The sequence below is a fragment of the Malus sylvestris genome, chromosome 4 (assembly GCF_916048215.2).
Source record: "Malus sylvestris chromosome 4, drMalSylv7.2, whole genome shotgun sequence".
Lineage (NCBI taxonomy): Eukaryota > Viridiplantae > Streptophyta > Magnoliopsida > Rosales > Rosaceae > Malus > Malus sylvestris.
The window spans coordinates 3,389,996-3,403,174 of NC_062263.1; the positions used below are offsets into that span (position 1 = coordinate 3,389,996).

The window sequence follows — 13,179 nt, forward strand, 5'->3', positions numbered from 1 at the left end:
AAACGAATCACCATTTATTTTAGCAGTCATATGATTTATTAGATTTACGATGTAAATGAAAGAAAGACCTAAAGATAGACATGAAACGAAGTGAATGTGAATCCTACAAAATCATCACCCAAGTACGTTAATTTGAGAAATCTCTCAACTAAAACTCAATGAGAAAATTGTAGCAATAGTCCCTTAACTTTATTCTAATTGGAACAGTGGTTCATCAACTAAAAATCTGTAACCATTGGTTCCTTAACTCATCAAAACGTGCAACTATAATCTTTTTCGTCAACTCCGCCAAAATGAGTGGTGTTGGAAGAACCATTGCAACAATTTGGTTAAGGTGGAATGATCATTACTCCAATCGAATGATCATTTCTCCAATTGAGTTAAAGTTAAGAGATCATTCCTACAATTTTCTCATTTGGTTTTTCATATTTTCCTTTTGATTCAGCATTACGTGCGTGACAAGTGACTTATTTTGATAGAAGTTCTAACGAAGTTGACAAAAAAAATTATAATTACATGCTTTGATGAGTTAAAATATCAATAATCACATATTTTTAATTAAAGGAATGTTGTTCCAATTCCCTTAAAAGTTGAGAGGCTATTGCTGAGTGAAGAGGAAAAAGGCAGTCAATGTCTGCAAATGAGGAGAGAGCAGATTTATAGATTTCTTGGGGGGGGGCCACGTACAAATGTCAATCGCCGCGTTGAATGTCCGGCACTCGGCACAGAAACCATCTCAATTCTCAATTCTCGAGCGCGCAAGGCGTGCGTCAAATATGAAGCGCGCGTACGAGTGCCTTTTCTATTTGGGGCCTGCATGCAATTTTACAAAAGATGGACAACCAAATAGAAAATAGTCGGCGCGGTTTATTAACCTTGTTGATGTTTCTGACGGCTAACGGTTTCTCAACAAGCTCTAACACAACAAAGGATTCTTTGTAGTGTGAAAAGGGAAATTTCTCAAACGTAATTAATCTTTTTGAAGTACGGTAATAATGTAGATAGCACGATTGATATTTGAAAAATACTGAGGAGGCTATATTTTGAGATGTTCTGTATTGGTATATCACATGTTTATTAATAAAATGGTATAAGGCAATCTCTCAAAATTCACATTTTTGTTGTTGCCCTTGATATTTTAGTGACCTAAGTTAATGGTATCATAACACGAGTAGTTTATCAACGCTTTATATGGCAGGGCTAACACACCCACAACAAAGTTGTACCATTATAAAGTTGTACCACTATATTTATGCTAGCCACAGATATATACTGTTCTTGCATTGTTTTCGCATCAATGTGAGTCGAGCTGAAGATCTTCTTTAAAACATAAGACAACTATGTATGATTAGACTAAAACTAAGTGTGTTTGATTGCTTTAGACTAAAGACTAGCTGGTATGTTTTGATTGTTTTATAGCCTCTTCTTTTGTGGTTGAATACAAATTTGCTTCATATCATAAGATAGCAACTGCTCACTCGTTTGCTTAATTAATCTGTACACATGTGAACTCTCTGCATTCATACATACCAATCAACTAGTCCTTTTATTGTCACCTATGTACCATCGATCATTAATTCAGTAGTATCTAAGAGTATCTAACCATTCGTCCCCTTTTGATTCTAACATTAATAGCTCAATTATTGTATGTTCTTAATGAATACTTGTAACCAAACATATCGAACCCGAACATTTTTGGCCAAAATTGCTCTGAGGTTGACATTCATTTTGGTGCTTGAGATTTGAAATCGATAGAAGTGATTTCTCAGTTTGCCCACCGTTGATCATTTTGGTCATTATGTGAAAAATCTCTGTTAAATAAAGACCAAAATAACAAAATACCCTCAATTTAATAAACAATGGGCTAAACAATTTTTTTCATTTATCTTTATTCAAAGAAAATTTTTCACAAAATAAAACTCAGGGACTAGTTCTATCGATTTTAAATTTCAAGAACCAATTGAGGAGCTATATCAATTTTAGAGAGAGTTTTAGCTAAAAAGACAACTTTATATGTTAATGCTAACTTGATAGCTAAATTTGATATAAGTTGGTTCACCAAGTCCGTAGTCTACCGAGTGTATTACATTGAAAACCTTTTAATTTTGCTCCTTTTTCCCTTCAAGAGCATGCATGTTCCTTGATAATCCATACATCCATTATGCAATGAAAATATAATTCCTTCAAACGACGTCCATAATTACTAGGAAATAATTAATAAATGGATTAAGTTAGCCATTTATATCCATGTAATCTCTAGTTCCACAAGACAATTGTCAACTTCTCATTTTAAACTATTGGTTGTGTCTCAGAGTGAACGTTGACAATTTAAAAATATGAATATTAACGATCTTATCTTCAAATTAAAGTGACATTATAAACACGAGACTATATTCTCGATATATGGTAACTTAATTAATTATAACTGTCGAAGTTTAATTTTTAATTGGCTTAGAATAGAGAGACATAACCTAAACATGATATGACACGATTTGACCTTAGTGTCAATTTATATGTACATTGCTTTTTCCGGCCAAAAAATAAAGAGAAAAAGAAAAAGAAAAACTCCATATATTTGAAACTTTGAAGTCAACATCAAGGGAACCAGCTAAAAATAAAAGAAAGGGCTCTTTTTCTAACATAGCCGCAACAGAGAAACAGAGTGTACGTGGCCTTAAAATCCAACCGACCACTTAAATTAAGCCCTTGGGAATTTTGATGTTCCCAGTCAAATACTCGCCAAACATGCTTTTACTTTTCTTTCACTATTATTTTCTTATGACCCACATGACACAAGTTTATCACACATCCCCTCTCAGCTCCTCCTCCTCCATAACCTCTCTCTCTCTCTCTCCATTTGTATATATACCTCTGCCTCTCATCCCACAACATAATTCAGCCAGCCACTCTCTCTTCCTCTCTCTCTCTCTCTCTCTCTCTCTCGCTATAGCTCTCTAATTCTTTGAAGTAGAGCTATAGAAATGGCTTCCATGATTCAAATGCCTACCACAAACATGAACCAACATGTGACGTTTCCCAAAAACATTGGGATACGCTCGGTTACTTTTGGGCAAATTTGTCTGGCAAAAAAAACTGAAGTGGCAGCTGCCACGAGACACGCAGTTGCTATGTCCGCAGCAGCAGTCGCTGAAGTGGTAACAAGAAATACTACTGGAGCCAATATTAACAATACCAGCTCTAGCACTAGTTTGGCTGATCAATGGAGAGAAATACAAGGATCAAACAACTGGGAAAACCTGGTGGAACCATTGCACCCACTTCTCCGGCAAGAGATCATTAGATACGGAGACTTTGTCACAGCGTGTTACAAGGGCTTTGATCTCGACCCCAACTCCAAACGCTACCTCAATTGCAAATACGGAAAGAAAAACATGTTCAGAGAGGTTGGAATGGAAAATTGCGGTTATGAAGTCACCAAGTACATCTACGCCACTCCAGACATCAAGATCCCAATCCAAAATGGAGAGTCGTGCGGCCGTTGGATTGGATATGTCGCCGTCTCATCAGATGATGCGGTTAAGAGGCTTGGAAGAAGAGATATTATTGTTACCTTCAGAGGCACTGTTACAAACCCTGAGTGGGTTGCAAACCTAATGAGCTCACTCACTCCCGCAAGGCTCGATCCTCATAATCCAAGAAATGATGTAAAAGTGGAATCTGGGTTTTTGAGCTTGTACACGTCAGATGAAAGCCAAAGCAAGTTTGGACTAGGAAGTTGCCGGGAACAGCTTCTTTCGGAGGTGTCGAGGTTGCTAAACAAGTACAAAGGTGAGAAGTTAAGCATAACTATGGCAGGACATAGTATGGGGAGTTCATTGGCTCTTCTTCTTGGTTATGACATCGCAGAGCTCGGGTTAAACCGAGATAATTCCGGAACGAAAACACCGATTACAGTGTTCTCGTTCGGAGGCCCAAGGGTTGGAAACTCGGGGTTCAAGCAAAGGTGTGAGGAATTGGGTGTGAAGGCGTTGAGAATAGTTAATGTGAATGACCCCATTACCAAGATGCCTGGGGTTGTTTTCAATCATGAAAATTTTAGGGTTTTGGCAGGTGAGGGGTCATTTGAGTTCCCATGGAGTTGCTCGTGTTATGCACATGTGGGAGTTGAACTAGTACTTGATTTCTTCAACATGCAAAACCCTTCATGTGTTCATGACTTGGGGACTTATATTAGCTTGCTCAAATGTCCAAAGAGAGTCCAGATTCAAAAGGAGGGAGCGGATTTGATGAACAGAGCTAGAGAACTGCTCTTGAAAATGGATATGAGTGCTCGAAATCTCAACATGCAGCTGCCGATCCCATGGAGAAGTGCTTCTGCTAGTAGTCCCACCAGCAACATGGTGAACCTTCAGGTTCAATCGCAAAGAACATAATTGTTCATAAAGTTTAGGGTATTTATATGTATACCAACTTCATCCCCACCCTTGTAATTTTTGTTTAGGAAGGGGTTTGTGATTAGAATAGTCATGATCTAATGCATAAGCTTGTACATTAGGAAATAGTTGATAACCTCTGGAAAGAAATCGATCAAGAGGTTAAAAGTTTTGCTATCAAATGAAACTACTATATGATTTATCAAATGAAACTACTATATGAATATATATAGGGTTAGCATCCATGAACATACGCTTTTTGACACTTATTTTGTAGAATCCACTTCAAAATGTATTTCAACGATTTGAACTATATATATTATAGTACATTATTCTTAGAACATCCTTACAAAAAAATTAGACAAATCCAAAACCATTAAGACATTCATTTGGAGTGAAGAAAATGGACAAATATAGTTTTACAAAGAAAAACTAAATTAATCCAACAATCATATGATTTTGGATTTGGGTGATTTTTTTTAGACGTGGTCTTTGAAATAAAACATAAAAGTTAACCCATTGGATCATTAAAAACATTATGAAATTGGCCGACAAAAACTAATGTCAAAATGCGTTATATATGATCCCTTCTTAAGAAGAACTTTTTGGAAGAATGGTTGAAAAGGTTCTATTGTTCGGGGTACTCCCTAGAATAAGGTTCAGTAATCCCAGGGTCGGCCCTGAGGGTAGCCGGAGTAGGCGTCCGCCTAGGGCCCCCAATTTTTAGGCGGAGCTAGGTAGGTCTAGACGGGGATGGACGGGAGCTATGTAGGCTTATATGTAAACGCTGGAATCTGGAAATCTTTTGTTGCAGGGTTGGCCTCGCGCGAGGAAGAAGACAACCGTATTCCCAACATCATTTTAATTGCACGATTTTACTTAAGATGATCCCACTATCTTTTTTTATAGATGCACGTCTTGTTCCTTTTAAATAATCTCCACCATCTTATTTTTACTTTTTTGCTTCTCTCTTAAATATCACATTTATGTTTATTTGTATGGGATTTTATTACGCTATTTTAATATCACACCATATATATCTTTATTATGTACTTAAAAGGCTAAAACTCACCTTTTTGAAAAATGACATTATTTAATGTTCAGATTAATTAGTTTATATAATATATAATAAATTATTCAAATCCACCTCGTCTGCCTAGGCGCGTATACGAAAATTACTATCATCTTCACTATAGTATTTTCCCTAGCTGTAAGATGTTGTCTCTGTAATTCAACCATTCATTCATTTATTGAATGTAACAAGTAATGTTGTAACAATAGAAAAATGATTGGAATTTGGCGTACTGGGTAGGGACTTCTCTTTCGGTTTGAATTGGTTGAAAAATTAGATTATGTAAACCTAATAAGTGCATTTGCATCTAAAAACGCGAGACGAGTAATATTTGAGTAATGTTTGTATATCTTTCTTTTTTCAATATTAATTTTTAAAGATATTTGATGTAGAAATAGACTTTTTATGTTTTTAGTAATATTTTTTTACACATGTCAATGTACAAAGGGTCGGGAGTCAGAGAACTCTAGAGCTCCACTTTGAAGACTCACCTAAGGCTCACAAATTCTCAGGGCTGGCCCTGAGTAATCCAAACCATTTTAGTTCATTAGCACAAAAAAAAAAGGCTTGTATTTTGCTACACTCCCCTAAAACTCGCTTTTGATTCCACTTTATTCCTTGAAATTCAAAAGTAGTCACTTTATTTTTGAAACTTGATTTTGATCCCACTTTGCTCCCTAAACTTCAAAACTCACCACTTTACATCCTGAAACTCATAATTTGTTTGAATTTGCCTTATTTCCATTTTTTATAAAAAGTTCATAGTTATATGGTAATATGCTAAATTTCCTCTTGAAATAAAGAACCATCTTCTTCTATTTTCACCAGCCACGTCAATTAAGAATATAAGAAATCAAAGGAGCCAATGATAAAGTGGCTGGAGATGGAGGGAGAATGGATAAATGTAGACAATGATTAAAGAGAGAGGGGTCAAAGATATGAAACTGAGGAATTGTTTTTGCTATTTTCTTACTTTTTCATTTTTTAAGGAACTTTAATGAAAAGTTTTCGGTATCACTTTAACGAAAAATTATATTTTAATATTAAAAAGTAAATCCTGATGCTATTCATTTTACCCTTTATTTTTCCTTATCGTTAAAACTCAAAGTTTTTAAGCTATTTTCATTAGTTTTTTTTAATAGGTTATATAATGTTTGAAAATTAAATTTTCTTTAGTTTTTTCTTTTTGTTTCAATCTATATGACACAATTTGATTGGATATGTGATCTTTTTAGCATTTGGATTCTTTGTATGAGGATCCTAGAGATCCGTGAATCTTGTCCATTCATTATACATCGTACTGTCATAATCATTTTAAATATTTTTATTTAAAATTAAATACAAGCAGTACCTGACAAAAATTGAAATTAAATACAAATAGTACCTGACAAAAATTGATCGTACGATGTATGATGAACGAATACGATTCACAGATCCTCATCAAAAGGCTCCGGAGAGGATCTTGTTGGATCTTTTTATACTTGTTTGTGCCACATCAACTATAAATGGGCCCTAATTATGCCACATAAGTAAATTTTAATGGTTATTTAATAAAAAACATAGAAACAAGCCAAAGTTGAGTGAATAGAGTTTCAGGGAGTGAAGTAATGACTTTTGGTACACCACATGTTTTAATAGAAATGGTGAGAAATTTCATTTTTTAAGTTATTAACTTTTTAGCATATATATTCCACCATTTGTACGGTGACATGTGATGCACCATATCGTGTACCAATCACATTAAAAAATCTCTCCAAAATGAGATCGAAATAAAATTACAAAAAGTAAAATGATGACTTCGAAATTTCAAAAAGTAAAGCGGTCACGTTGAATTTCAGATTTAACCACTCTATTATCGCAATGAACATTTGGTTCTTTTTAAAAGAAATAATATTATATTCATCTTTTATTTTATTTTATTTTTATGTTATTGATTCATGATCAAATGATTTTGGACTTTCGTCATTTCTCACCTCGTTCTATGTACGATTTGGTTTGTGCGACAGCTATTGACAGGCCGCTATAACTTCATGTGCTAAAGCTTTAGCCGAGAAAAGTCTGTTATCTTACCATAATATAGTTACGGTGAAATAATATTCCTTTTGCATATATATCACAGAAATGGATTGTTTATTATATGAAGAAAGTACAGCAAATATTTTAGTCCCCACTAAAACGAGACATTAAAAATAAAAATAAAAGTTTTAACGAAACACTTTTGATACTATTTATTTTAACGAAAAAGAACATTTTTACTTTAAAAAGTCACTCCTGGTACTATTCACTTACAACACTTTTTTATCCTTTTAATTAAAACTCAAAATTTTCAAATCATTTTCATTAATTTTTCTTAAAAAAAAAATGTAAGAATTCTTGAGCGTGAATTTGCTCACCAGTTTAACTAGGTGGTGATCATGGTTGAATTTTTTAAATTTATGTGATACTATAGGTATGTCAGCTTAATAGTCATGTTAGCCAATTCCCACATGGTCAATTCATTATATGTGATACTAGAGGTATGTCAGTTGGTTAATTAAAAACATTAACCCTTGCATTTGAGGTTTTGTGTTCGAATCCACATCCCGTGGTTTAATACAGTATTTTTTGTCAAAAAAAATTTAATAATATATATTTTTTAAATTCATTACATGGGTGAAGGGTATTTTGGGTTACAAAAATACAAAGGTAATTTATTCTCTCATTAATCATGGAAAAATAGAGGGGAAAAAGAAACCCTCCACCCTCAACATGCTTGTAACATGAGGGAAAAAGAAACCTCATAGAGGTAAGAAAAAATTAATTTGCAGGGTCCTATATTTGATGTATTGCATGAATTGTTTGATAAACTTTGTAGGCTTAGGTCCACCACCAATATCATTGATATGTTCCTACTCAATCACTTATTTCTATTTGTTGGATTTTATCACAAAAGACATCAACGATATTAGCTGTGGAAACTCTCATACACTAAAAATATATTATTTTGTTATATGACCGACATAAGATCGTATTCTCCAACATGATCCCTCACGAGTGGCCCACACGAGGTCAAAAGGGAAACCAATTCCCACATTCGTGAACTGGTCAAGTCATTATATCGGAGCTAACACCAATTTTTTCTAGAGCCCAATCGGTCAGTATTCAGTCTCTAGAACCAACGCCAATCTTTTCAAAGACCCAATCATTCAATACCGGTGTCCATGGATAACTATAGGTATTAAATGAATCACGTAAGGTTGCGTTTGATGAATTTTATCCACTTGTGTCGGCTACCACAACTCGTTCGACATCCTAAATAGATGACTGGAGATTTTGATTCAGAAATTGCTTTCTTGGTTGTTGGCTTTGGTTGATTATTTGATTGATTGATCGATTGCTCGTTTGCTCGCTTGTTTATTAGCTCGCTCGCTTGTTTGCTAGCTTGAATTGCTTCGTTGTTGTTGATGTTTCATGTCCGCCTAACGGAATTTGCACGCGTCTACTTGTTGATTTTATTGTTAGTAAACTCATGTTTGTCACAATGAGTATGATGAAGACGTTGAAATTTGTTACTTTGTTTTATTTAACAGTTTTGATTTTATTTCAATTGGGAAATTTCAACTTTTTGTCCCTTCGGATATGCTTTAGAGTTCTCTATGCAAACAAAGTACTGTATTCGGTTATTCTCAATCAATCAGAATAATTTCCCCATTACTTTCAGGTGAATAATTTCCCCATTTACTTTTCGAGTGAAGTGACTTCATATTCAAATCACATAAATTATGTTAAGTGCCTAATCAGAATTCAACTGTGTAATGATGACTCCCCCAAATGCTCTCTACTCGCATTTCATCTTGAATTTTAGGCTGTTCATTGAATCAGCAGTTTGGTGAATTTCACATACATATATTAAAAGAAAGAGACTATCAGAAAGAGGGTACTTGAGGATTGCAAGTTTAGCATACTTATCTGAGGGTGGTCATCAATCATTACCATTCAAGGGGGTGTGTCTGAAAAAAGCGGTCATGTCAAGTATTGACATGAGTGCTTAGGAAAGACATTTTGTCATTTTACCAAGTTTAAATGTTGCTCGTTAGTTGGCCAGTGTTCACGTAAAAGACAAGAACATTAGTACGTATAATGCTTGTGGGATAAAGACATTGCTTTCATGAGGGATTAAGAATGTCTTGTCGGTATATTGTGAAATACAGTCCGGGGTATAAGGGAAACAGTTTTGAGTGAACGTCTTCGATAGCTATGAGAATAGTCTGATGATTTCTGTTCCTGTGTTGTACATGTTTAAAGTGTGGAACATATTCTTGGAACATAGTTTGAATAATGACTCAGTGAGTGTTTAAGGTGTGGAACATATTCTTGGAACATAGTAATGACTCACTGAGTGTTATCATATATGATTAAACAATGAATTTAAATAGTGACACTAACCCCTAATATTAATTATCAACAAATAAACATAGACACGCAGAAATGATTGCTAAACTAATTGTTTGCAGAAATTAGATTACAGGATGCGAATCGGAAATCCATGCATATACTGTCGTGAAAACCTTTGGTCCAAAAGCAATTAGGCTTAATCACACCATCATACTACTACTTAATTGTCCAACTTTTCTTCCTTAAACGTTTTTCACTTCTTAAATTCCAAAATAGTAGAACAGTATATATACGCGGGAAGAGTAGTGTTAGTACATGCATATATATGTCTTTAATTGGATTGGCAGAAGACAGTTTTGACTGAAGTCTTGTTAATTTCTTCATGTTTTACATGAAGCTAGTGTATGAAGTTACAATAGATGGTAGTGAAAAAAAGTTGAGCTTCCTTCTTTTTACGATGTGAGATTGATACTTTCAATACGGTTATTTACATGTGGTGAATTTTCAAGCCTAGCATGTGAACAAAACAAATCGTGTGTCATGGAGCACGTGTGGCTGTTAGGCTTCACACACATGACAACATGCTCTAATATTATGAAGAAAGTAGTTGAGGTTTCACCATAAAACCAATTGGCAATATAGAAAGTAGTCCGATTACGTTTAAGTACATGCACTGTTTCTTCTTTCTCCGATGTGAGATTGATACTCTTAACAAGTAGTGTAGTTAATTTTATGCAAGTAGTCCAGGTGGCATATATGTCAACAATTCCACTTCCCCCGACATTGTCAAGTCCCGATCCCGACATATGTCCTGGATCAACATGTGACGTCACCAAGTACCCGTATATCTAACATATCCCGTCTCTGGGATATGAACAAAGCACAACTCAAGATTCGGATTGCATAGTAATTTTCGTATACTTTATGGCTGCATCTAACCTCCTTATTAGACTGCTTACGTACCCTCAAACGGGATCAAGTCATTCGTAGTTCACCATTTGTTAAACTCTGAACTTTTCGTAAAACACATCCTAGCAGAAAACAGTACCACACTACACATCAACCATAAGCCAAACAAGAGTTGTCATCTTGCCATTTACACACACATATGCTTTCCAACACCATTCCACAATCACATCAATTTATAAATCATACAATACACCAAAATGCAGGGCTAGAGCGACACAATTCGGCCGAAGCCTACATCTCTGAATCTTTCTCAATTTAGATTGAATCCAACGAATCAACGAAGTCAAGAATGTGATTTTGGACCACTCAACGAAATCCAACAACATCGGGTTCCGGATTACTCAACGGAACCAAAATACCAAGCGGGATTCTGGACCACTCAACGGAATCCAAACCAGGATACAATTCCAGACCACTCAACGGAATCGCGGAGTACAATGGATATCGGACTCACTCAACGAAATCCAAGCAAGATACGATTTCGGACCACTCAACAGAATTGCGGAGCACGAAGGATTCCAGACCACTCAACAGAATCCAGACGGAGCAGGGAACCAGACCACTCAAAGGAACCCCAGCGGAACCCAGTTCCGGACCACTTAACAAAACTGAGCGGAAGTCCAAGAAACATAACTACAGCTCGAAGAAACAAGACATGAATCAAGTTACTCAATTCACGAAGGCTGAACGAAATGAAACAAGGTCAAGTACTAAATTTAGAACGGATCAACGAAGTAAGGAATGAAACGATATCGAAGCAACGAATCCCCATGACAATGGGTTAACGGTCCACTACTAGCCCTCACATTTCACAAACAATTCAACAAGCACTTCAAATCACATTTCACAAATATTTTCAATGCACAAGTCAAATCATATTTAATAAAAATAGATAAATGGCCAAATATAAAAATAACAATTTTATAGAATAATATTCTAAAATTTTGGGATGATCCAATGGTCAGATCTTCGCCAATCGCTAAACTTAAGTGGCGGTTAACGTTTGGTTTTACAAACCTAGAAATTCAATTCGGGAAGATCTGTATGTCAGATTCCCAATCCGTAAGTTCCTGAGGTTCTCAAATGTTACGTATAACAACATATTAAAGTTGGTAACGATCTAATGGTTGAATCATCGTTTGCTACATTAGTCAAGTGGCAGACCTTAATGGAACTAGATTCAAACGATGGAATTTCATCAATTGGATGTCAGATATGAAATTAGAATATTGAATTTAGTTTAGAAAGACAAAGTTGGCCTATTGGAGCCGCACCGCCACATGCGAAGGTTTCCGGCAAACGAAAGCCCAATTTTCCAACTAACTCCAAAAATTACCAAATTTTATAAGATTGTAGAGCACAACAAGGGGAACAACTTTCATACCTAGGCTGAAGTCCAACTCAGCCGAGAAATGCTTGAAAATGCCCTTGATTCGTCAGAACCTTATAAATGGGTGCTCCTCGATTAGTTGAATACGCAGCTCCGTCGCCCCCAGACTTGTTAGGGCTATGTTCTTGGACTCAAGAGATGCCTGAGGGTGGTGGCGGTTAACGGAAAACCTTTCAGAAATGGCGGATTTGTCGCTTGCACCCACAAAGCCCTCGACTTTGATTCTCATGTAAAGATATTAAATCAACTTGGGTTTTTGGTGGAAATAGAAGAGGAGTTGATGCTGAGTTGTTTCCAGGTGATGGGTGGCTACGAATCGTCGGAAAAATTGCTTGAAAAGGCTTAAAAAAACATGGTGCCGTCGGGTTGCGTCTCTAGTTAAAGGGAGGGATCCAATTCGCTCATTCTCTCCTCCCTCATTTCCCCTCCTTGCTTTTCCTTCTCCTTTCTGATTGGCCAGTTTCTGTCACATCTCGGCCCAGGCCCCCACCACATCCTAGACTCGACTCTGCCGTAGCACGATATTGTCCGCTTTGGGCCCCGACCACGCCTTCACGGTTTTGTTTTTGGGAACTCACACGAGAACTTCCCAGTGGGTTACCCATCTTGGGATTGCTCTCGCCCGAACTAGCTTAACTTCGGAGTTTCGATAGAACCCGAAGCCAGTGAGCTCCTAAAAGGCCTTGTGCTAGGTAGAGATGGGAATATACATATAAGGCTTACATGATCCCCTCACCTGGGCGATGTGGGATGTTACAATCCACCCCCCTTAGGGACCCGATATCCTCGTCGGCACACATCTGACCAGGGATTGGCTATGATACCAAATTGTCACATCCCGGCCCGAGCCCCCACCACATTCTGGGCTCAACTCCACCGTAGCACAATATTGTTCGCTTTGGGCCCGACCACACCCTCATGGTTTTGTTTCTGAGAACTTGCACGAGAACTTCCTAGTGGGTCACCCATCCTGGGATTGC

At 36.4% G+C, this 13,179-nt stretch overlaps 1 protein-coding gene across 1 annotated transcript; it reads left to right on the forward strand.

Annotated features, from left to right (window-relative positions):
• Positions 1-2,898: 2,898 nt before the first annotated feature.
• On the forward strand, positions 2,899-4,643 carry LOC126617965 (galactolipase DONGLE, chloroplastic). Its single transcript, XM_050286050.1, has one exon. The coding sequence runs from the start codon at positions 2,982-2,984 to the stop codon at positions 4,392-4,394; it is 1,413 nt and encodes a 470-aa protein (XP_050142007.1). The 5' UTR covers positions 2,899-2,981; the 3' UTR covers positions 4,395-4,643.
• Positions 4,644-13,179: the final 8,536 nt, after the last annotated feature.